Source organism: Embiotoca jacksoni, unplaced genomic scaffold, assembly GCF_022577435.1.
Source record: "Embiotoca jacksoni isolate LCO1_2020_lvr unplaced genomic scaffold, fEmbJac1.0.p SCAF_73, whole genome shotgun sequence".
Taxonomy (NCBI): domain Eukaryota; kingdom Metazoa; phylum Chordata; class Actinopteri; family Embiotocidae; genus Embiotoca; species Embiotoca jacksoni.
In genome coordinates this window covers 327318-353350 of record NW_027185429.1, presented here as the reverse complement: position 1 = coordinate 353350, position 26033 = coordinate 327318, and the positions used below count along the sequence as shown (strand labels likewise).

The 26033-nt window shown below is 44.0% G+C and overlaps 1 protein-coding gene across 3 annotated transcripts in view; it reads right to left on the bottom strand.

The window, feature by feature from the left end:
- The window catches only part of col12a1b (collagen, type XII, alpha 1b), a 114630-nt gene that overhangs the window by 70206 nt on the left and 18391 nt on the right, over positions 1-26033 (bottom strand). For all 3 annotated transcript variants that reach the window (XM_069177466.1, XM_069177467.1, XM_069177469.1), the window contains exons 11-25: positions 18492-18761; positions 16439-16705; positions 15279-15471; positions 14386-14510; positions 11793-11942; positions 10683-10802; positions 10408-10572; positions 10047-10193; positions 8881-9023; positions 4877-5006; positions 3350-3495; positions 2536-2665; positions 1810-1946; positions 1483-1612; positions 585-724 (exon numbers count right to left, since the gene is read on the bottom strand). In XM_069177466.1, coding sequence (XP_069033567.1) covers positions 585-724; positions 1483-1612; positions 1810-1946; positions 2536-2665; positions 3350-3495; positions 4877-5006; positions 8881-9023; positions 10047-10193; positions 10408-10572; positions 10683-10802; positions 11793-11942; positions 14386-14510; positions 15279-15471; positions 16439-16705; positions 18492-18761 — 2393 coding nt within the window. The remainder of the gene's footprint in view (positions 1-584; positions 725-1482; positions 1613-1809; positions 1947-2535; positions 2666-3349; positions 3496-4876; positions 5007-8880; positions 9024-10046; positions 10194-10407; positions 10573-10682; positions 10803-11792; positions 11943-14385; positions 14511-15278; positions 15472-16438; positions 16706-18491; positions 18762-26033) is intronic.

Sequence of the window (26033 nt, the reverse complement as noted above, 5' to 3'; positions counted from 1 at the left end):
ACTAAACTGATTCTCATGTCTACTGCAGGTTTTGGAACTGGTTTCCAAACTCCTGGCCAGCTGTTGCTTTCACGTCATTTTCATGTGCAACAAAAATCGACCGCAGGAGTGAAAACACAATAAACACTTTTCATTCTTCTATGTTTTGGCAAAACAATGCCATCTTGCAAAATTCAATGTCCCGTTTAGGATCATCTGAATGTTGACAGTTGAAATTTGAAAATTAGTGTGTTAACAAGCTGTGTGGTTGGATAATTAGAGGCAAGAGACGAACCACATGCCTACATGGGAGTCTTAAGAAAGTCTGAGATCTGATTGTTTTCTTGCAATAAAACTGTCACGGAAGTGGCTGATTCAAGAACAAGATGTCAGCACTCGAAATGTGCAAACAGAAGAGTTTTCTAAAAGCTTAACTGCACTATCACGCAATAATAACACTGACAACATGAATAAATAAAGCGGGAGGAACACGGTGAAGGGAAATGAACCCGGCGGCCGACTGAACACTGAAAAAACAGCAGAAATGTGAAATGGACTCAAACCTACGACACTTGTTCAGTCTTCAAAAAAACTCAGCAACTTACGGACTGGAAGTCCTTCTCGCCCTTCTTGGCCCAGCCGATGCGGTAGAGGGACACGTCGGGGGCGCTGTGCTCCCAGGTGGCTCTGAACGAGGTGTGGGTCACCTCGGACAACTGCAGCTTCTTCGGAGCCGGAACCACATCTGTTCACAGGAACGAGAGAGGGAGGTGTTTACGAGGAGGTCTGAGAGACGAGGCAACATCATCAGAGGACCGTTTAGCTGACTGCACAGTGTCGGCCAGCGTGTGTGTGTGTGTGTGTGTGTGTGTGTGTGTGTGTGTGTGTGTGTGTGTGTGTGTGTGTGTGTGTGTGTGTGTGTGGTGACGTATGTGTGCTTCGAATATGTGCATGCGGGCAATGAGTGTGTGCTCGGGTTCTCCTGTCCTCGTGAGGAACAGATTGTGGTTAACACAGAACAGTTTAGAAAGGTGAGGACATTTTCCTTCTGTTACAGTGAAACATCTCTGAATGAACCCTTGTTGGGGCTAACCATTGAAACTATAACCAAGCGGCAACCATCAGTGATGTCATCAACCATCAGTGATGTCATCAACCATCAGTGATGTCATCATCCATCAGTGAGATCATCGTTGGTTTGTGAACGTTATGAATCCTCCAGTTCAGATTCTGTCCGTCACCATCTTGCTAGTTCGGAGCGGTTTGGAGCAGGAAGTGACCATATTTGGACGAGCTGGGGGAGGAGCCAGCGGTGGATCTGACCGATCTGATCGGAAACCTGACGATACTACGTCCCGCCCACCGATAGCTTTTTGTTTTATTCAGGACAGTCGAGGCTAACGAGATCTTTCATCATTTAATTTGATAATTCTTGTTTTGTTTTTTTGTTTTTATAAAAATAAGTAAATGACCAAAAGACGTGAGTGAAAATCAGTTTCCGACCTGTGACAGCGGTTCCGAGCATCAGGGGCCCGGGTCCCTCGTCGTACATCGGCGTGACGGCCACGTCGTACTCAGTCTGGGAGATGAGGCTGGACAGCGGCAGCATGGTGATGTCACCGTTGACTTCCACCTGCCGTGAACACGTTTCATCATCAGTAAATAAAAACATCATTCACTGACACTGAGGCCCAAAGTTTCATTTGATTATTTTCACCGTGATCTGCATCAAAAAACATAGAGTGGATTTCTGCAGGGTACAAATCCAGTCCAGGTTTATGAAAACTAAATCAGAGACCATTTGAACTGGTTTATAATAATCTTCTGTACCTCCTTCAGGTCTCCGTTCTCTGGTTTGTAGGTGATCACGTATTTGCGGACGGCTCCGGGAGCGGCGTCCCAGTTGAGCTTCATGGTGCTGTGAGTGACGTCGGTGATTGTCAGGACTCCTACGGGAGGCACGGGCACTGAGGGAGAACAGGACATCCGTTAAAACGAACAGTGTTTGTGTGACGACGTCTAAAGATGCTGACGGACTCGTCGGGACGAAACCTTTCTGGAGAGCTGAAGAACAGACAGCAGCTTGTTTTGGGTGTTTGGCGGTGCATCTGTTTTCTATCTAGAACTTCTCAATCCGGAGTATCAACTCCAGCATGTGGTGGATGTCATCCAGCTCTTATAAAACCACCGCTGACATGATAATAAAACTCTATTAAAGCTCCCACCTTTCCTGAAACCGTCTCTAATAAAAAAAAAAAACCTCCAAAGGATGGAAGTTGGGATATCTGGGAAACATCACGCGTCCACATTTGTGGACAGATTTTGCTCTGAGGAGGAGATCTGTGAAGACAGCTGATGTGATTACTGGAGATAAATATGAGCGACATGATGCTGCGTGAGTGATTGCACTCTAGTTTTAAAAATAGCTATAAGCGGCTTTCTAAGGACCTTTTCTTTTTTTCCCAACATGACTTGTCGTCCAGTAAAACTGAGGCTCTCTTGCTTTGCCGGTGGAGGTTTAAATCAACTGCAACATTTCAGGAGCAGGTTACGTACAGGTGACTCCTCTCCCCTCCAGAGGGTCGCTGACAGTTTCTCCGTACAGCGCGTAGATGGTGATGGAGTACGCCGTGTCGGGAATCAGCTGCACCAGCTGGATGTTGGCTGCATCTCCTCCAGCACGAACCTACCGACAGAGCAAGGAACAAAGGTGAAGGTCGAACACGGTGTTTTTTCACCCCACGCCTGGTTCTCATCCCCGCTGACCTCTGGAAGACACACCAGCTGCACTAATGATGTGAAAACACGTGAAATCCTCCGCTTGCAGAATGTAGGTTGAACAACCACAGAGGCGTGTCGCATCTGCTGTGTTTATATCGTCCCGATGACTTCAGGCTATGAGCTAATCCTTCCCGTTACGCAGCGAGTCGGAAGGCTCGGAGCTGCCCGTCGTACCGACATCTGGAAACAGCGTGACGCGAGACCAAGCCCGTTCTTACAGAAGAAATGTGGAAATACTCAAATTAAGATGCAGGTGGAAGTTTCTTCACGTGACTGTTTTTACGTTGTGTTCAAGTTTTCGTTTGTTAATTTCCGCTAACAGAGCAAACAACTAACGTTAGTTAACAAAAGCTACGATAACACGCAACAAAGCTAACATCGCATTAGTGAAATTTTGCGACAAGCAAACCAACATTAGATAAGAGGAAGCTAAACGTGGCATGAGCAGGGCTTAAACTATTTCACGTGTTTCATTGTCAGAATTTGAACCATCTGGTCCGATAGCGTTTGGAAAGTATACAAAAGTCGCACAATGGAATTATTGTTCACGTGACTTCCCACATGGCACCTGATGGTGGCGCCGCCGTACCTCTTTCTCCAGGTCAGGCTCGGAGGTGTTGAGCGCTTTGTACAGCAGCATGTAGCCGGTGGCGCCGGCCGCCTCCTCCCAGCTCACCCTCATGGTGGTCGTCGTCTCATCGTAGACGTTCATGCGCTTCACGGCCGACAGCGGCACTGAGGGGACAGAAACACAGAGTATATGATGTAATATATAATAATATACAATATATAGTACATAACACTACAGCTGTTTAAATCATATAAATCAGTGCTTTGATGTTCTGTGATTTAAAGAAGACAAAAAGCAAGAAATGGAGATTCTCTGGATGAAATAAACCTTTTTGATTTATAATATCTGGAGGAGGTTTTGGCAGAATAAAAAGATAATGATACAAACAGATGAGGACACCGAGGTCACACGAGGAAAGTCAGACGGTGCTACTGATGTGAAGAATATTTGGTATGGTGTTGGGAGAAGGCTTCTGCTATTAAAAGATGTTTTGGGGGGTTTGTTTGTAAACAATCAACATGATTTCTTTAAAAAAATCATTAAAAAACAAAATGATTTTCATCATGTAGATGCTAAAACGGCATCCAATTTATGAGTGTGTGACAAAAACATACAGAAAAGTTGGAATAAAACGTCAAATAAAGGGTAAAATATAACGTAAATGAATTATTTCTTGCTTTTTTTTCAATTTTAACTCATTCATTTAGACTCCTTTTTTGCAGAGCTTGCACAGAAATAAATGTATATACTGCATATTAGTTATCAACTTAGAAACCAGCTTTAATTTAAAAATGTGTTGGATTCACAACACAAACTGAGCCACAGACTTTTATTGTGAAACAGGAAGTAGCATTGTAAGCAGCCATGAGTGTGTGATCTTTGTCGTTTTATGAGTGTGGTTCGTCCTATCACGGGACACCTCCGCCCAAACCCACAGCCTCGGGCGGGAAGTCGTAGCCGCACGGACGGACGGAGAACGTGTTTCAAGACGGACAACCGAGTGTTTGTTTAATAAACGACAGTAACTGATCTAACGGCTGCTGGATGACAACATCAGCCGGTTGTTGTTTTTATGACGGCGGGAAACAGCTCGCCGTAAAAATCGGTCACAAATTTAAGTGCAAATAAAGCCGACATTAAAGGACAAACGAGCAAATAAAAGCACTTTGAGCCATGCGCTAAACGTGTCATTAAATTCTATCAGTTTATTTAAGATTTGATGCAAAAAGACCGCAGCCCCGATAAATACGTTTCCAAGTGTTGTCTTTGTGGGTGATTCACACGTTGGGCTCGTTGCGTTGCATCCCGGGACGTTGTTTGTGTTTACGGTAAATATACACAGTGTAAACAGAGATGTTGGACCAGATATGAAGTAAATCAAGTTGTTTATCTCGCAAACCATTTGGAGGAATCAGAACGCTTCCTCACGTCTGTCCGCCCAAAAGGCAACCAAACGTCTCGTGACACGGAAACGAAGCTCCTCTGACGTCGGGCGAAGAGGTCGTGATGTTCAGAGGAGGACGAGGTGGAGAAGGAACAACTCACGGGTGGTCTCGGTGCCCTTCAGGGGCTCGCTGCTCTCCTCGCCGACCAGCACGTAGACGTTGACGAGGTACTCGGTCAGAGGGGTCAGGTCCTGAAGCACCGCGGACGTCACCGTCCCGTCCACCAGCAGCTGCAACGATAAATACTGGCTTCATTCTGTGGTCTTCAGTCCAAGGCAGGTAACACCGACAAGAAAGTCCACGTCAGAAAGTCTCACTGACTGGTCTGAACCATCAAACACACAAACAGCAGCGGAGGCTTTTTAAGTTCACGAATACTTTCATACCAAGTTGATGCTAACGGAGGCTAAAGTTTGCTTATAGCCCCACGCTACATTCACACAGGCTAATGTTAGCCTAGCCACACACTACTTTGACAGAGGCTAATATGGTAGCTTAGCCACACATAGGCTTAAATTAGCTTGTTTAGGCTAATGTAGTTTATAATTTAAGCTGAATGCTGCTCAACTTCAGTAGCTACCGTCATTACTGTCAGTCTGTCAATATATAATGTTGTGTATGAATGTGTTCGATAAATAAGAGTTCATGTTTAAATACTTCATTCTTTTTTCAGATTTGTTTTAGATAGTTGTGGAATCTTAATGGTTTCCGTAGCGACTAACTGTCTGTTTCCTGTTTCTGCTATTTGCGTTATTTTGTGCTTCAGACCTTCATCAAATCAAAAATAAGTTTTTGTTCTTTTCAAAAAGAACATTTAATCGTATACAAAAATCAACTCAACCTTTCTAATCCCATAATGAAAAATTTTGCAGTCTGGATTGGAGTTTTTGGAAAAATGAGTCAGTGTAGAGCAGATTGGGAATAAAAACCATCCAAACATATCTTGTGTTGTCGAACCAGAAAACTGGTCATGACATGAGATTTGAAAAGGACACATGGCAGGTTGAAGTGACGACGCTCGTCTCATCGGTTTCTGGTAATCTAAAATATAAAAACTTGTTATCTGTCTGAAGTGTGAAGGCAGAGACGAGCCAAACAGCATTTTTCTCAGGTCGGTCATCAGACTTTTCTCCAACTTCTTCCTTCAAAGTAAAACATTAAGGTCGCATCAGAAAACAGACGCTCACGAGCGGTTTGTCAGTTCATGATTGATTTAAGTTGGATATGTTAAATATTCAGATGAATATTGGATCATCAGGATCTGTCAGTCAGCGTTTGGTGGTCGTCCAGCTCTTGTATTTCCTCCATTAGATGATTACAGTCTGTGAAAGAGTTGTGTTCATGAGCTGATGGGAAAGTCCTCGTGTGGGACGTCCAACTTGGCGGCTGAACGGTGTCACATTCCTGCAATGTTCCGTCGGAAAATCAAACCAGCGGTGAAACAATGAACGAAGCTTAACGAGCTGCTGGATCGTTCAACAAATCTCCTTCTTATCAACTTATTCAAGTCTGTAATTGATTAACTTCAACCGGTTTAGTTTTTCTTGACGCTAGCGGAGTATTGGGTTCTCGTGGTCGCTCACAGAACTCAGTAACGAGACTTTAAATCAACGTTTGACAGGAAGCGAATGGTTTGATGAGCATTCAACACCTGATATTCATTTCAAGACACATGCAGTTCTCAGCGGGCGGGCAGAACTCACACAGGCAGAAGAATGGGAACGCTTCTGTTTTCAGCTTCATGAGTCACCAAACATAAAACCAGTTAGTTTCAGTCTCTCGTCTTCTCCTACAAAACATATTTTAATGTTGGCTATTTTCTGCTGCTGTGTTACCCCACTCCGTGTAAGGCCACTTCGTGTATCGCCACTTTATGTAAGGCCACTTTGTGTATCGCCACTTCGTGTATCGCCACTTTATGTAAGGCCACTTTGTGTATCGCCACTTTATGTAAGGCCACTTTGTGTATCGCCACTTCGTGTATCGCCACTTTATGTAAGGCCACTTTGTGTATCGCCACTTTATGTAAGGCCACTTTGTGTATCGCCACTTCGTGTATCGTCACTTTATGTAAGGCCACTTTGTGTATCGCCACTTTATGTAAGGCCACTTTGTGTATCGCCACTTCGTGTATCGCCACTTTATGTAAGGCCACTTTGTGTATCGCCACTTTATGTAAGGCCACTTTGTGTAAGGCCACTCCGTGTATCGTCACTTCGTGTAAGGCCACTTCGTGTAAGGTCACTTCGTGTAAGGCCACTTCGTGTATCGTCACTTCGTGTAAGGCCACTTCGTGTATCGTCACTCCGTGTAAGGCCACTCCGTGTATCGCCACTTCGTGTATCATCACTTCGTGTAAGGCCACTTCGTGTAAGGCCACTTCGTGTACCACCACTTCGTGTAAGGCCACTTAGTGTAAGGCCACTTTGTGTACCGCCACTTTGTGTAAGGCCATTTCGTGTAAGGCCACTTCGTGTAAGGCCACTTCGTGTACCACCACTTCGTGTAAGGCCACTTCGTGTAAGGCCACTTTGTGTACCGCCACTTTGTGTAAGGCCATTTCGTGTAAGGCCACTCCGTATAAGGCCACTCCGTGTATCGCCACTTCGTGTATCATCACTTCGTGTAAGGTCACTTCGTGTAAGGCCACTTCGTGTAAGGCCACTTTGTGTACCGCCACTTCGTGTAAGGCCACTTCGTGTAAGGCCACTCCGTATAAGGCCACTTTGTGTACCGCCACTTTGTGTACCGCCACTTCGTGTATCGCCACTTTGTGTATCGCCATAAGGCCACTTCGTGTAAGGCCACTTTGTGTAAGGCCACTCCGTATAAGGCCACTTTGTGTACCGCCACTTTGTGTACCGCCACTTCGTGTATCGCCACTTTGTGTATCGCCATAAGGCCACTTCGTGTAAGGCCATTTCGTGTAAGGCCACTCCGTATAAGGCCACTTCGTGTAAGGCCACTTCGTGTAAGGCCACTTCGTGTATCGACACTTCGTGTATCGACACTCCGACCCAAATGAAAATGCGTCACATTATTTTAGAGACGAGATCACAGAGGTTTGAATCAAGATCGTGACTTTGATACGATTAATTGTGAAGCCGAACCCCGCATCCTCATTCCATCAGTCTTTTCCTCAAATACGCAAAACCACCCATGTGGTTCTCTGAGAGGGTTCTAGGTTTTACTTAAACTCCTTACAGTTTGAAATACTTTGAACGACACAAAAACTCCTATATGCACCTCTTCCTTGGTGAAATGTGCTTCATGTCTCTAGTTGCACCAGAGAGGAGTGAGGGGCGGTATGGCGAGCTGTGAGGTCTATACCGTTAAACTAAGTGGATCCAGTGGAAACTCTGCTTGATTTCAGACGAGCCGGATTATAATCACGCCGGCTCCATCTGACGAGGGCCAATAAAAGCAAAGAAGATGGAAAAGGCCCAGGCCTGTGTTTTTAAAGACGGCACTGACGGGAGGTTAAGTGTAAACCGAATGCAGGTTCACCACAGAGACTGGGCTCCAGATTTCAGTTCCTTGAGGGCTCAGTGAGCCAGGTCTTTGAATGAAAGCCAGACCTGGGTATTTGGAAACACACCTCAGAGTCGTCCTTTGTAAGGTTCACCAGATAGGACAACAAAAACATGAACATTAAGCAACAGGGGGGCATTTAAGTGTCTATTAGTGCTTATTTTGTTGTTGTGACTGACAACCTGTGATTATCTAACTTCACAGGAAGCAGTAAATCTCACCTGACTGGGTCGGTTCGCAGATAAAAACAAACCAAAGAGGTTTATTTTACAGTTTAATTCAGGTCTAATGGGAGCCAAAAGGAATTAATAAGCCAACAAGAAGCTGTTTGATAGTCAGAGTCTCTTCCAGATGGTAAACATAAAGTTCAGCATCGCAGGAAGCAGATTCTTCTAATGAAGTTCTGTGAAACTGAGCGACTATCTGAGAGCCTTCTGATCATTTAAACCTGGAACCACAGAGTGAAATCCATCCCGAACAACGATGATAGAACAGAACTTTATATCAAAACCAGGCCGAGGAAAGATGTTCAACTTCTGCAGCCTGTGAGAGTTTGTGTGGTCTTTGTCTCACCTCCTGGGTCGGTCCTCCGGCCACCAACATGTACGTGATGCGGTACTGGTCCACGGGGCCGTCGGGAGCCGTCCAGGTGGCCCGGAAGGAGCGGTGGGTCACCTCCGAGGTCACCAGGTTGGTGGGCGGCTCCAGTTCGGCATCTGAAACGGAACGATGGGATCCGACACGTCAAGTATTTCACACCGTGAACCCTGCCGACAGGAAGGCTGTATGTTTCAGCTGAAAGGCTTCATTTAAAAACGTGTTGTTCTGCAGCTGAGCTGTGAATCGTTTCTGTTTCCTCCTAAAACTGATTTACAGACAAGCAGCGCTTCTCAAGATGTCTTCGGTCGGTGTGCATCGTCCTCTGACGGCCTGAAATAGTCTAATGTATCTACAAATTGATCTCCTTCTGCTTTTTTATTTTCAAGAGGAGATATTGATTTGTGAATCATAAAACTTCTCTCTACTTGTCAACAGTCATTAGTTTCATTATTCAAACCAGGTAAAAGCAGTCGTGCTGAGGCGCTGTAGTGTTGCAGATAACGGTGTCTTTAACTTGGACTAAAGGCTTGCGCCGTCCTCCATAAGCGGACCAACGTTCCCGCCCTGCAGCGTCTGTAACACAAGCTGAAAGCCTGCAATAAAATCCAAAATATTTATGGTCGTCAGTCTTAAAAAATGCCGTTTTGTAAATTCCGGAAAAGCCAAACTTTTTGAAGCTGCAAACTTTCCATGTGAGCTCCAACCACCGGTAATTACTGAAAGGTGTAAATCTGACTCAGCGGTATTTGAAGACTACAGGCCATACAGCTGCAAGCCGCAGCCATCACTGGTATTCAACCATGAAAGAGTCGCTTAAACGGACCATCGTGTTGTTTGGTGCATTTCCATTCAAGGGAACTTTTGTGTTAAATAATAACATAAATCAGGTCAACAACAATCTAAAGCCTAATTCCTATTTAATATGTTTCAAGTGTCGTCATAAACACTCCTTTTTCCATTTATATCCATCGAAATGTTTTACAACTTGACCGAAACGTTAAATTCGAAGCTTCCCGCCCTTTTTTTTTTTTACAAAGATTAGGTCCTTTCTTTAAGAGACTATTTCAACCATCTCCAGGACGTCTTACGGTCCGTCGGTGGATCTCAGAGCTGATAAAGTTGGAGGACTCTCGTCCTACCTGAGCCCTTCACGCTGTTGCACAGGTTGATGGAGACGTCGTCCACGATGTCCACCAGGAACTGGAAGTCGTTGACGTTGTACATGTGGATCTCGTCGGGGTCGGAGGCGATGGACCGCAGCTCGTTCTCGTCGGCGTTCTTCACACCTGAGAGGACAAAAAAATGTGGCGTCAGAGCTTTGCTTCAAAACAGAGACCGGAAACTAAGAGAAGATATCAAACCAACTTTAGTCTCGTACGCTCACTCAGATCCAGAATGAATCTTAACTGGAAATTTGTAGTCTAATCTATGGACACATTAGCGGTACAATTATTCACTGATTGCTTTACTTCTTATTTTCAGTCAGACACGTTCTCTCACCGATGGCATAGAGCTCGATGCCGCTGTCTCTCAGGTTCTGCGAGTTGAAGACGATTTCGTCCTGCGACTTTCCGTCGGTGATCAGGACGCCGATTTTGCGCGAGTCTGGGCGCATCCCGACGTTGGTTTTGAAGTTGTTCTGGAGGATGTAGTTCAGCGCCATTCCTACACGACACATATAAAGAGGTTTTACAGAAGAAAGAATCACAGGCTTGAGACAGCGAGTTGCTTCCCTGATCTCTCTGGCAGAGTCCGAATATTAAAGAACACATCACCTGTCATGGTGTTTCCTCCTTTGTACGGCAGGTTGGCGACGGCGTTCATCAGCGACGCCTTGGTCGGGTGAGCGTTCAGGTGCCATTCGGTCTTCGGGTCGCCGCTGTACTGAGCGAGACCTGCAGAAAAACCACCAAAGACCAGCTCTAACGACCAGTGGCTCTACAAACCCTTCACAGTTATGCTGATTTAACAGTAAAGAAAATGCAGTAAGTAAAAGGAGAAGTTGTGCTACAGGAATACCACCGTCACCAAACCCAATCAGTGACCTGCATCAGGAACAGTAGTAACGTAGCAACAGGACTGGAAGCAGCATGAGGTACAAAACTAAGGCATGAGTTCAATCAAGAAGACGATCTTTACGTCTCATTCTTCCTCAGTTCACTCACTTCTGCGTCTTCTAATCACCTGACTCGGGGGCGTTTCGGGTAAACCAATCAAACTGCACCGTGATCTTAACCAGCCAATCATTAAAACTTTAAATCTGTCGTCCTGCTGCGACCCTCCAGTCTTCATAATGGAGATCTACGGTCACCACCGACCTAGCCAACATCTGTTGTGGTGTCTCTATGCTGTTCTTTTCTCTCTCTGCTCTCCCCTAACACCGGCTGGTGGAGGCTGATGGCCACCCACCTCTCAGTCTGCTTCTGTCCAAGGTTTTTCTCCATTTTTTTTTTCCAGCTGTTGCTCATAAATTGTTTAATATTGTAAAGTTCTGCATGACATCACAACTCTCACATCCCTCACAATGATTCTCCTTTGAGAATAACAATAAATTTGGTATTTTGTTCACTCAAATCGAGTCTCTACTGATTAAAATAGCAGCAACAGAAGGGAGAGCAGTAAAAGCGTTGGTAGCCGCACTTCATTAGCAGGTGCAGCAGGTAATTCATGAGATAATAGTTCTGGTACTGATGGAAGCAATAGATGCAGAAAAGGTGTCAAAGGTTGAGCACCAGTTGGGTTTGGAGACTTTAAATTCAGTTATTTAGCAGCTGTAGGAGCAGCGGCAGTGAAACTACGTGTGTTTAAACAGCACACCAGCTGTGAGAAACACCGGAGACCGCTGCAGTCGGACTCTGTTGTAGCGACGGCGGTGCAAATGTTACCGATCTGGACTCTGTCGGGGCTGATGTCAAACACGCTGACCATGCGAGCGATGAAGTTGCGGATGGTTTTGAAGTTGATGCGTCCGATGCTCCAGGAGCCGTCGACCAGCAGCACCATGTCAGCCTTGGCTGTGGTCTTACACTGATTGTCTGCGGGTGAGACGGGGGTAGGGGGGTGGGGGGTGTTAGAGGGGCACCTGGCACACAGCAGACACCATCAACCGAGTGAGGAAAGGGTGGAAAGAAAGGTGAGCAGCAGAGGATTGTGGGATACATGAGGAGGAGAGGAGCGCATCACAAAACTCACAATCACAAGATGTTTACACAGAATTACGTTACAAATAATTCACAGCGGTAACACGTCGTAACAGCTGATTCACTGCTCTCTTCAGGCCCTTTTTTTTATCGTTCTGTCTTCCAGCAGAGAATCAGCCTCGTGGTCTTTTCTGAGGACAGCAGGAGTTTATCCTTTCTGACTGATATACGAGGCCTCCTCGCTTCCCAGCGTTACGGCACATTCCTGCTCCACGCACCTGTAGGGGCTGAAAAACGGCCGCTCGCCCTCGTTTTCGATTAAAAAACGGAGCCCCTGCGAGTGCAATTGAAAACAGGTTAGGAGACAATCAGTTTTATTAGTTCTTTCTCTGCAGAAACAGATGCTCACAGGAACCGAGTTGGATGCCTGGCTGCAGTAAACAACATGCTCATGTGTCCCTCAAACATTCATTAATAAAAACAGATGTCATAAACAGAGGCAGCTTTAGGAGTTATCTAATACGCTGCAGACGCCCGCTGGATCCCAGCAGATGATTATCCAGCTCCGTCTGACTGCGGGAGATAAATCACTGCTATCCACTCTGACTGGTTGTTGGTTTTGTTTTCAGGCCAGCGGCTGCTTGAAGCCTCGAAACCCACAAACGGACGGATTTTTCTCTAAAATCCAAAACGCATCATTTAAGTAAAGCAGACAGCGCGACAGCAGGAGTTTGGATTTTTGGGGTTTACTTCATTTATCTCTGCAGATGGCTGCGAGTTAGCCAACATTATGGGTGATGTGCTTTTGTTGATAATCGATATAAAATTGAATGACCTTAAATGGCATCAGTAACATTTTGAGTAAGAGCTGAACAAATGTGAGTCTAGACCTTGGACAGTCCCAACTCAAGGTCCACTCGCTGGCTTGGTTCAGACTTTTCAGCTGTTAAGCATGATGAAAACACAAGATCCCTCTCTGGGGAAACTCCAAGGGTGGATCAAAACGTTCAGAGACGGTTGGTGTTGCACATGAAAGGAGCAGCGAGCACGGAGCGGCAGGACGCAACGACCTCCGTGAGGAAGTACTCGGTCGTCTGCTCATCGACATCATCGCTGAGCTCCACACGTTAACGTGACCGCTGGTACGTGAACATTTGTGATTTCACCTGCTGCTCCGTGTGCATCACTGTGCTGCGTTCAACAGCAACAGATTCTGAACTTTTTGATTTATCCTTTTCTGGTGAGATTTGTTTGTCTGTGAGGTTTAAATTTATGTTTTGATAACGTTCTTAATATGGATGTCACTTTTATTGGAGCTCTTCTATATACATCCAATTTACATAGATCCGATCATGTAAATTTTAACAAGCTAGAAAAGTCTAGAAAAATGAATTTGTAAAGTAAACAATCTAATATAACACTGAATACTTCCAGTGGCAAAATGCTTGAAAGGTCCTGGAAACAAGTAACGTTTTCTAACCTCACTGTCAAGTTTTTCGCACTTTGTTTAAAGAAGATAATCTAAAACCAATAAAGAATTGAATGGCCTGTTAAACATAAGGTTTTTGCAGCATATGGACGCTCTGCCAGACCGTATGGACCCGTCAGAAAGTCTGGATTATTAAGCAGCCAGCCGCAGGAGAGCTGCACTTAAAGAAAGGAGGATCTCGGGGGAACGTCCTGCTCCCTCCTCGGTGGGCAGTCGGTAACCGAGCCTGCTCAACATTACATCAGGAATCTCTGCCCAGGGTCAGCGCCTCCTCGGGGGCTTACGAGAAGCATAACATTTTCCGAGCTGCATACATCCCCGCGGCAGCTAAACGTCTGGATCATAATCTATAATTGCAAGCAGAGATCCTTTTCCAGATGACATAAAAACGGGAAATATCATCTTCTGCATGACTAAAAAAAACATTTGGTCGGCAGATACTGAGCTCAGCGGTGACTTGTGGGAGCTGATGGAGATATAAGTTTGTGAAGACGCCATTAAAGGTCAGCGGCTGACCGCACGCTGGTAAACCGGCAACACTCGAGGTGGTCCGGGAACGTGTCCAATCAGGGCAGTTCGTCAATGTTAGTGTCAACACTTGAGCGTATGTCTGATAAATAGCAGGGAGGGAGGGAGGGGGGAGGTGAGGGGACGCCAGCCAAGCCACTCATAATAATTTGTACTAATCATAATCATCTGCGTCGAGTTTTGTCTACGATCCCAAATTAATTCCCTTCGACAACGAATAATTCAGCGTTCAGGCTCTAATCTGGGCGATGCTTCAAAGTCGGGCCGAGCGTCTGGTCTGCAGGCGCTAATGCAGAGCAGCGGGGCGTTATCAGCTTTTACCAGAAGGGTCGAGAGGAGGAGGTTCAGGGTCATCAAAGAGGGTCGTCTTTTCCTCTCCGGCAAGAGGCAAACTGTGGCCTCCGTCAAACATCCCGAACACGGCGACAGAGTACTTCGTTCCTGCCCTGAGGAGAAAAGGGAAATGACGTAAGCCTCGTTAATAACCTCGACCAGAGGGATGCAAAGTCAAAATGAGATTTCAAACATGTCGCTGCCAGTCTTTAAATTGCTGAAACCAGAAACATTTCGCGGGATCTTCTGCTGCAGCAGGTCCTGATTTTTCTTGACTTTAAACACCAAATTAAATATCTGCAGTTTAAAAGAAGTACAGCGAATCTTCACAAAATGACGCGCAGCAGGTAGCATGAAAGTCCGTTAAGAAAACACTGCTGAGGTGGTTGAAGTGATTTAGGAATACATCCTGTACCCGAGACTTTACGTTGGTCTACATGTATTCTCAGGTTCAAGGTTAATATGTTCGGTTAGGTTCTTGGTGTGTACTAGAGTGTTTTTCATTATGTGCCTTGGTAGCTAAGGCTGTACTACGTGGTTGCTCGGATTACGCTAGATATTGTACAAGGTGGTTGCTAGGGTTATGCTTGGTAGTTGCTAGGGCTGTACTAGGTGGTTGCTAGGGAATTACAGACACTAAGAAATACACTGCTTATGTTCATGGCTGCTAAGTTAAAGAAATGCAGGTGTCTCCTCAGGTGGTTGAGGAACATAACCTCAGACTTTTCCTGTAAAAATTTCCCCTCGGGGATTAATAAAGTAACTACCTACCTAACCTAACCTAATTGTCTTCTTTTCCATCCAAATTTGTTTTCCCTTTACAGGAAGATCTCTAATTTAAGCACAGAAACCGTCCGAATACTGAAAAGCCTAAAGCTTACCTGAGTTCCTCTAGAACGACTGTGTTGTCATAGGGTCCGACCAGGAGCTCCCCCAGGTCAATATCACTCCCCGTGGGGTGAAAGGTCACTTTGTAGCCCTTGACGGCCCCGGGTGCTGCATCCCAGGTGACTCTGAAACTGGTCTTGGAGGGCTCTGAGGTCTGGAGGTTCCTGGGAGCTTTGTAAGGTGACACTGAAATAGAAGAACCCGGCAGGAACTTCAGGAAAAACTCGTCCAGAAGTGAATTTGAAACAACTCCAACTCTTGACAAAGGCTTTACAGATCAGCTGCACCACATTCAAGCCAGTTTCTCATTAGTCCATAATACAATTCCTTGAACCCGGTGTCAGTCGTTAAAAGAAGCCCAGTGTCATGCTGTGTGTTAGTAATGCTCGCGTGTGGATGAGCATATAACTGTGGTTTTAGTGTTCTGGTTGAAAAGATGTTGCCTCTCTGCAGCGCAGCAGCATCTGTGGTGTGAGAAACACTCATCTTAACAAGTTGTTTAAACTTGAAGTCAGTCCCTAAAGACACAAGTCAACGCAGCTCTCTCCCGGCCTTGAAGTGGGCTTTTAACATTCTTTTGCCCTGAGTCGTATTAACTCATCGTTTTCTTTTTTTTTCTCATCATGTTGCAACTCCTAAATTAGAGATACCTTCAATACTTTGCATACATTCACCTGTCATTACTAATTCTTTATAACTGTCTTCACATGTATCACAAATATGCAGATTCACACACCGTGGAAGTTTCACAAATTTAAGGACACTTTTAGATTTAAATTTAAGTCCAACTTTGTTGCAGTTTGCAAAGAATTTGAATAATATCACCCATTTTTCAAAACCCTATGAATCAGTTAGATTCTGTCACACTGAATATCTATTTATATCAACATAACTAGAAACTATATCCTTAAGTTAAGAAGTGCCACGTGATTCCATGGCATCAAGCCATTGAGCTAACTGGCTGCTAATATCCTCTGGATACGTGGGACTAAAAGTGGCCGAAGCTAATAATATTTAATTCGAATATAATAAGACCTATTTAATATTTGAATATGTTTAGACTGAGCCCAGGTTGAAGCGTCTTGGTTAAGATGTGGACGTGTTTCTGCAGTGATGCCGTCTCTCAGATGGGTTGAATTATGGACCAACGTACGTGTCGTTCCTACTCCTTGCCTTGCTTTTCCTTCCCTGTGCTTGTAGATGGGTAGAAGGGTGATGTGGTAGGTGGTGACGGGCTGCAGGCGCTTCATGACGGTGGACGTGACCGTCCCGGGGATCTTCAGGAGCACCTCTTTGCCTCCGCCGCTGGGAACGTACTTCAGCCGGTAGTTGAGCACTTTGCCCGGCGCCGGCATCCACGTGACCTTCATGGTCCGCTCGGTCTCGTCGGACACCGTCAGTCTTTTCGCTGCAGCGGAGGCTGAAAACAAAACAATGAATTTTCAAAGCAGGGTTTAGATCATACAGGTGATACTGACTGAATTGCTTTCAAGTGGAAAGTAAAAAAAACAACAACAAAAAACAGCCAAGAGCTTGAGGGGTGAAGTAGAACCTGATCAAAATGTCTCTGCTAAGGTTCAAATGGTTCCCATAGTGTTTCCCAGTCGTGTTTTCATTTCTAGCAACCAAACAAATTGCATCTTATCTATTGTGTAAGAGTTGGATAAATGTGGCTGGATGATACCGACATCTTTCACGACTCAAAGTGAGCCTCCGTCCAACTCGACTGATGTCAAACCTCACCGTCTCTTCCTCTTCAATAATGAATTTGTTATGATATATAACATCAGATGTTATATTCGTCCCATCATCCTCAATCCCTCAATATTCTTTTTTCATTTAAACCCTTAGACAGTCAACTCTTCTTCTCTATTTCCAGGCCAACTGCTGCGTCCCTCCTTCCGTAATCATTCAGTATTCATGACTTCGGGCATAAATGTTGAGTAATACCATCAGCTTCATGCCAAATCTAATTGGTGATGAATTAGGCTTTTACCCAGAAGTGATCAATTGGGAGGAAATGGTAACCACATTTTTCCTTTTACCCCCGAAACAACCGAAGCCCTGTAAAATAAAATCAACTTATTCCTACGATGCTGCAAGTGATTAAAAAAAAACATTGCAAGGGAATATCATGTACATTTAATGATCCCAAGGAAAGTTTTTTTAACTCCTTGATTTACCTCTGGAGAAATTTTATTAGTGGAAAAAAAAATATGGCATCCAAACTTTTTAATGTGTTGATGGATTAGATCAAATCTACAAAGTTTGAGATGTAATAGGTGTGCTGCAGGGACTGTTTATCTACACGTGGCCTGTTTGTTTGGACCTGGTTTCTCATGCGTGCATTTAAAATGAGTCGTGTTGACATTTTTAGAGATGATGCAGTGTGTCAGAGGTTCACAGGACACCCACGCTGTGCGTAGTATTCCCCTCCAACGTTCATAGTATTATTTTTGGGAACATAAAATGACCAAAACTGTCACTGCGTTGGTGTTTCATTCTGCAGCGCAATTTAAAAAGAATCTTAATTTAAGTTTGGACCATTCCCATAAACTAGAAACTGGAAATCTTTTAGAGGATGCCAACTGTACAATTATGTAAGAAATTGATTCTGCTTTTCCAACAAAAGGAAGTATTGAATCTACTTTGGCTCGTAGTCACATGGCTCGCTGCCTTGTAATCAAAACACTTTATTCTCTGCCAAAGTTCTAACTGAAAAAACGTCCTTAATGAGTTCATGACCCGACCACCAACTTTAAAACACCTGAACTGACCCGAACCGAGCTGCCCTTGGGCAAACCTAGTGGATCCCCTCTTTACTGAATATACTGGACAACCGGAGAGGCTAAACTTTAAGATACAGTATATACTGATCTCAAAAGTAGAGCTGCTCCAGAGACAGAAGAAAATCTGACTGGTGTCCAGTTTTCAATTTGAAAATCTCAGATTTGCCATGATGTACTTCACTGACCTCAAAACCGGCCATCGTGTTGAACCTGAATACCTTTTTGATACCAACTCAAATGTGGACAAAATAAAGAAAAGTACCAAAAGCTGGTAATCTTGTTTACTAAGCCGTCTATAAAGTAGCCTCCAATTTGACCTGAAACTTTGCCAATTTTACACTGTGAGTATTTAAACAACTTAAGGATTCAATTGAAAAGTTGTTTTTCTTGTTGAGTAAAATACGTGTAGTTCCTTACCGTCGGTGGTTTCCTGTCCGCTGAGCGGGTCGCTGTCTTTGTAGCCGTACGCAGCGACCACGGAGACTTGGTAAAGCGTCTCGGGACTCAGACCTTCCAGCACGGTGTTGGTTTCATCTCCCGGCACCGTTTTCTCTCCAGTCTCAGCGGAAAACAGCGACTTCCATCGAACCCGATACATCTTCACGTTTCCCGGCGCCGCCGTCCACGACACCGCGAAGCTGCTGTCGGTTACGTCGCTGGTGACCAGGTTTATAGGAGGGCCGGCCTCTGAAAACAACGAGTGAAGGTACGGATTAATGAAAGGTGCAACACACAAGGTCATATACTGTTTACACAAATAAAAAGCAATCATTACTTATGTGGTTTTTGAATTGAATACATGTTAAATTAGGTCATATTTCTGAACGATATCTCCCTGACTTGTCATACTGGCTGCGGTGCTCAAATGTTCCTTCCAGTATGTCAGTTGTTGTTTTGTTTTTTTAAATCCATCTTCCCTAAAAAACAAAGGAACCATTTGAATGTGCTGGCAGATCGAATTATTTTTTCAAAATGGAAACTATTAAAAGTGTTTTTATTAAGAGTGGACAGCAGAGTTGAACAGCTCACCGCAGCCGTAAAGGGCAGAGCGACCGGATAAACACATGACGAGCCGTCCAGGCCGAACCGATTACTTTCTTCGTGTTTCTGAGAATATTTGAAGACATTTCGGCTTCGTTAGCGAGTGAAGCGTCGGAGGAGGGAAGACATAAAACATGTCATGAACCGGATGAACTCAAAATGTCCAATGACTAATGCAATAGCACAAAGAGGAAATCTCTTTATTGGACTTTATTAGACATCTTTACTTCATCAGATCATTACCGTACTCCTCCCCATGCTGGAGGATCGTAAACTGAAAACTTTGGTGTTAAACATTTTGACATGTTTTTATCTTTTAGCTAACTAGTGTCCAATTAAGCTGTTGCGTGATCGAATGTCTTTCTTTCTGTCTTTTATGAATCTTGAGTGTTATGTATTATAAACCTCTGGCTCTGGTTTTTACATCATATTTTTCTAGTTTAGAAGAAACTAAACTGGTTTAAACCAGTTAAACCACAAGACAGTCTGCGATAAATTCATATGGACATTTTGGTAATCGTTCCCGTCCAACTCTTCCGATTAAGTTTAGCTAACAGCGGGTTTGTGGACAACCTGTTTGATCATATAAGTGTAATAATCGAATGTATTTACTTAAAAAATAATATTGTTTTATTCTGGTTTTTTATGCTTTTAAACATTTCTGACGAACTCTGGGTCATTTAAAAAAGAATAAAGGTTTCTGTAGATTGATGAGCAAGACGCAAGAGGAAAATTGTTCTACTTGTGCACTTGAAATATCAACATGTAATGGGCAAAATTAAATATTAGATTGTTCCCCAGAGAATTCATCTTTAGGATTTGTAGACGCTACAAACTAAATATTTACTTCTCAGAGAATACACCGTTTTATTACGATTAAACTTTCTTTTTAAAAGACTCAGCTGCAGTGACTCCACCAACTAAACTCAACGGCAAATTGTAAATTGTTTGTTTCATCCTACGTACGAATTTTGTGTTTTAATAAATGCGGCCACATGTAGGAGCTGCTAGGAGCTCTTCAGGTTCATATCTCGCCTTCATTTTCAAAACCCCAAAACATGCAAACCATTTTTAAAATATATATGTATATATATATATATATATATATATATATAAAGAGAGAGTTTTAATATTTTCAGGAGTACTAATTTATATCTGTATTTCTCATAGAAATAATGTACTTATACAGAGCGACTGCTAAAACAGGGACATTGTAAACATACAAACTCTAATTAGATTAAAAAGTTTTGCACCACAACTTCAAACTTAAAGTCCAACTCCTCCATGAACTCTAAACTCAAGACGGGTAGAAGAAATGAAGGAACCAACATTATACTGAAACTGCTTCTTTCAAAGATGGTAAATCAAGAACACACAAACATGCACACATCCACAGAATCAATGCTGATGGTATTCAAATGTTTTCATCGATTTCATGACCTCAACTCAACTTTCTGACTGCGCAAACACACAAAAGCCAAAACCCAATATATTTTGTACATAACCGCAAATCTAATTCTGAAGAACCACAGCGGCTCGTGTTGCTGCTCAGACACACGATCGCTTCTCCAAACACAACCACTGGAAATATTTTTGAATGATGGAAAAAACGAGGCAAAGGAGGAGGGAGGGTCGAGATCAAATTATAATTCAGTGTAGAGCAGCTGACAGCACACAGAGAAGGAGGCACTGGAAAGACGGAGACGCCAAGTTTCCACAATGTGATAATTATCACTAAATATTAGAGCCAGATATATAATCAAGAGTGAGCATGAATAAATCACTTTCGAGCTTTTGCCAATTGATAGAGGTCTTAGGAGGGAGCGATTAGGAACGGGAAACACCAGCGACTCCAAATGTTTACAGTCGGAGAAAAAGTTTCTGGTCTGGATTCAAAGCAACGAAATAAAGATGAATATTTTAGGCAAATTTTTGCCTTAATTAAGATATTGCAGTGCAGACAGGAAATGTGGTTGTCCATATGCAGGACAGTTCGTTTGGTATGAGCCACTTAAGTCCAAATATGTGCACACTATAAATAACGTCAAATTCAAGTGAAATGAGTCTGGAAGTTGTTGAGCCAGCCAACTGATTTCCTGCCAACTGACGGCGGAAATATCATTTTGAATGTCTTTTTAAATGTGCAAAACATGTGGCCAGACACAAGGATGACCTTTACTAGTCAATTAACCCTCATGTTGTCCTTGGGTCAAAATGACCCGCAGCTGTGTTCAACCAAGTTCTAATTTATTTCTATATTTTGTGGGATCATTGGTCATCATTCTTTAAAGAAACAGCCTCCTCGTCACCAATGATCCCAAAAAATATGAAAATAAAATAGAACTTGGTTGAACACAGCTGCGGGTCATTTTGATCCGAGGACAACACGAGGGTTAAGTCATTAATTAAGGCCGATGAGCATGTTATGATGCCGATAATAAATGTAAAAAGATTAAAAAAAATACCGCCAGCAGCTCCCTCACTTTTCGGTGCAAAAGAGAAAATGACTTGAAAGTTGCAGATCGCCTCAAACCAAACCAGGCTTTTGATTTTGATTGAATTTCATGTTTGAAAAGGAAAAAGCTCAAACTTCCAGTCATAAATATACAGTTCCATTAATGCATGTGTCTAATAGTTTATTTTTGTCACGTGCAGCTCGGTTGCCGTCACTCAGTCTTCACCGCACTGCAGCTGCCGTCAGCAGGAAGCCACCATTTGCTGCCATTTATTTATCTGCCTCGAGGAGTTCTGTCTGTCCCTCAAAGCTGGATGCCAAGTCCGGGAGGCCTTTCGAAAAATAACAGCCATCAGATGGAGAGTGGAATATCTGGCGCTGTGCAGACGGCGGCTGAAACGCACTCAGATCTGTTTTTCCACCGTCCATCACAGAGCAGCAGATCTCAACAAAAACCACAGGAAATTCAAGATGTTTCCACTTGTCTGCCTGTCTGTCTGTCTGTCTGTCTGTCTGTTTGTCTGCCTGTAAATCTGTCTGTCTGTCTGCCTGCCTGTCTGTCTGTCTGTAAATCTGTCTGTCTGTCTGTCTGTCTGTCTGTCTGTCTGTCTGTAAATCTGTCTGTCTGTCTGTCTGTCTGTCTGTCTGTCTGTCTGTCTGTCTGTCTGTAACTCTGTCTGTCTGTCTGTCTGTCTGTCTGCCTGCCTGCCTGCCTGCCTGTCTGTCTGTCTGTCTGTCTGTCTGCCTGCCTGCCTGCCTGCATGTCTGTCTGTCTGTCTGTCTGTCTGTCTGTCTGTCTGTCTGTCTGTCTGTATGTCTGTCTGTAAGTTTGTCTGTCTACATGGGCTCCAACTGTGGGCACAATTGAAGAGAACACATCCATTTTGGAGCAAACATTTTACTAATATTAAAAGTACAAATATTATTTTCAATAATTCAGTTGTCATTTTTAAAATGCTGGAAGTGTTTTAGTCTGGCTTCCGAATTTGGACTTTTTGGTGCCTTTTTGTGGCGTTTAAACAAAAAAAAAAAAGAAATGATGCTTCTAAATTCTTCTGTCAAATTTGAGTATTGATGATAAAACCACCTGGTGAGGAATACTGTGACGGATTAAAAGCTCCAGAACAATCACTAAAATGATTTTGTCAACAAAAACATATTGAGTGAAATTTTTTGATGCACTTGCTCCCATGGCTCAATAAAATATGGTTAAGATTAAAATTTGGATTCACGGTGCAAAATTGCGCAAAAGCAGCTGAGTTGCAGATCCAGAGTACATTTATCAACGTTGATCTCGGAGTATAAATGATCTGTCTGGCTTGGTTTAACTTCGGTTGGAAGATCTGAAGAAGCAGACGGAGTCGGTGAAGGCTTGAAGTGCAGCTGCTTCGCCACCTGAAGGACACGTGGTTGAAGCAGTCAGGTCTTCTAAAAGGTTTCTGAGCAGCATGTTGTCTCCCAGAGACGGTGCGAGGACGAGACTCGGTCTGGGACTCCCTGCTGCTGAACCGAGTCACAGTGGAAACTCTCTCGGTTTATTACTTTGTTTAAACTTGGAAAGTTGACACGTTTGTTCTGCCACCGGCCGTTTGAAGCCCACTGAGCGTGGGTCCGGGTGGCCCAGATGGGGAGCACTTCACTCCGCTGGTGCTGCTGGCGTCTTCCAAGAGAGGGGGGCGAAATCCCAGCGGATTTTTAATACCACAAAAACACACAGAAAGGTTTCAACATGTCGGCGCGTTTGCACGAAAAAAATCTGATAAAATTGGTTCCCAATAAGCAGAAACTGAATAACAATCAGAATGAAACTGAAACTTCTCCATTTTGTACTCTTTGGCGCCACCTGTGGCCATCACCTGTGTGACGTCATTTCTTGTTTCTTTGGATTTACAGTTGTTTTTTGTGTTTTTTTGTGTTTGATCTGTTCCTGTAACTATTAACTCACAACGCCAGCAAAGACCGGAAAAAAACAAGACTTTCCTTTAAGGTCGTTCAATTTGTAAATCTGTAAATGTTAGAGCTTGTATTTGTGGTCCACGGGATCAGTCACCATCGTGATACCTCGTTCGGAGATAGATAGAGACTTCACAGACATTAATGTAAAAGAAAATCTTTAAGATTATCCCTTCACATTAAGGTAGGCGAAAAATTTACGAATTTGTTCCACTTGTTGCTTCGGATAAAAACCTATCGTTGACAGCATTATGTCAGTTATACAGCAGATTTAATACAACCATTAAAAATCCTCTCATCAAAGATCTTGATGGAACATATGATGGAAACTTGTCTAAAATCCATTTAGCACATTTTCTAGATCGGTGGTTCAAAAACTTTTATTAAATCTTTGCACCCTCAAGGGGAAATATTTGTTCGCAGCCAGTCTGTACAGCCAGCCACAGCATTCCTCTGGTGTTTTTTACCTTTTTAGACTTTCCTACACGACACAGGAATACTAAGCGAAGTTTGGTCGAAGCCAAACGAAGCTGAAAAGTCTCCGTGTCGCCTTAACGGCAGCCGTAACCTCATTTGTGCCCTCCGAAGAACAGCTGGGAGGCAAAAGCTGCAGAGAACAAAGTGCCTGCTGAAAGCTGAACTCATTATAACAGGTTGAGACAAGTTTGGTGTCCAAGACTGAAGAAACCAACGACTGCAATCACAGAAAAAGAAACTTATTACGCGCATCAAAGACTTGGTGAGTATTTTTAGATTTTACGAGGTTGGAGTTTTGAGTTTAATGGAAATTGAAAGTCCTGAAATATAAAGTGCAAAACAACAATTGTCTGAAAAACCTTTTCAAACACACCTCATCATTTTAATTCTGCACATTTTATTGTTATGTGTTTTTAATGCTGAGGGTCCTTTGGAAGCCATTCAAACTGAATTGCATCATTTCGTAGATGCAGAGTCATCAATCTGACACTAAGTTTGGCTTTTGCCTCTCTTGAAATGTTCCCTTCATTTTAGAAAGTTTTCCATCTCACAGCATCGTCACGCCTCGACCGGCCTCACAATCAGGAAGTCCTGGTTACCGTCAAACCTTTCTGGAGTTCTTCCAGCCGAGTGTTGAACTGAAAAGGCTGAACTGTATCAGCTGCAGACAGGTTTACACCAAACAGCTGAGCGAGACGGACCACAGTCACACAAAATGTCCTCATGAGATCTGCTCAGTCGCTGTTTGAACAAATTAGAGAATGAAAACAAAGCTTCCTTGGTGGCGGTTACACGGTAGTTTGTGCAAAGACCTGAATTGGATTCGATACCAGAGAAAACACTGTAAACTGCTGCTTTTGGAAGGAAGATCGCGTTTTCCATTTCAGCCTCCATTTGGTCGTAAATCTCTCGCGCACAAACGAGGCTTGACGTGAGCTCTTACTGTACGACGCGGTTTTACAATGAGGAGTGAGCTCACTGGTTTTAATGCGGTACAGTATCAGCGCTGCCCCGTTTTTTCCGCTGCAGATTCAGACGCGCATGTGAAGGAAACAAAGATAATGAGGAACCTCCTGCCAGCTGCCTCCGCTGTGGGCCAAAAACCCGCCGATGTCTGGAGGCTTTCGCACTGAGCTTCCTCACACTCAACTCAACCCGACTGTGAACGCACCGCGGCAGAACAAGCTCGCCGGGTCGTGCCAGCGAACACCCGACACGACAACCTGGAGCGTCGGGGGAAAAGGAAACGCGTTGATTCGCGTGGCACGACGAACGCACACGGCACCGTCGAATTCCAGACAAGCCCTCACAAGGCGGAGAGAAATAAAGACAGGCAGAAAGAAAATAATACGACGAGACAACGAAAGGCCGAAGGAGAGGGCGATGGAAAGAGAGCGCCGGGAATGAGTCAGTCCTCCCGGCTCCTCCTCACCTTCCTCGCTCTCAGCTGGTTTTACATTCCTGTCCGGTCTTGCTGCTTCTCATCGTTAGCGCTCAGAGTGGCTCGGTCCACCGTGTGCTCTAAAGAGTCCGCTCTCACTGACCCGTACAACAACGCTACGATGAAACCGCACCGTCAGGTGGCCAGATGTTCAAAGAGGTTTCTACCTCATCGGACGGCGAACACGGGGAATCGGAGAGAAGTTCAATCGAAGCGAGGACATCCTAATTAAACGACATGTTTTAACCTTTGGTCCACCGGGACGCCTCGCTGCAGCTCATCTCTAATAGCACCTGTAGCAGTCGGCCCGACGTAAACTTCATCCAGAAATATCGCTCACGTCTTAAAGTCTCCATGAACACCATCTGTACGGAGACCAGGATTTACATACGTGCCGACAAACGTGCACGAACACGTCTTTTGATGCAGACCCTCAAATATCAACAGGGAAGCACGCATGGATGGTCCTTCAGTCCTTTTTAGAAGTATAAATGACACATTTTCTGGTTTTTGCATGTAATGTGAAGCTTTTCTCTGATTTATGTTTGAACTTTTAGTTTTGGACTGTAGATCAGAAAACACAAATAATACA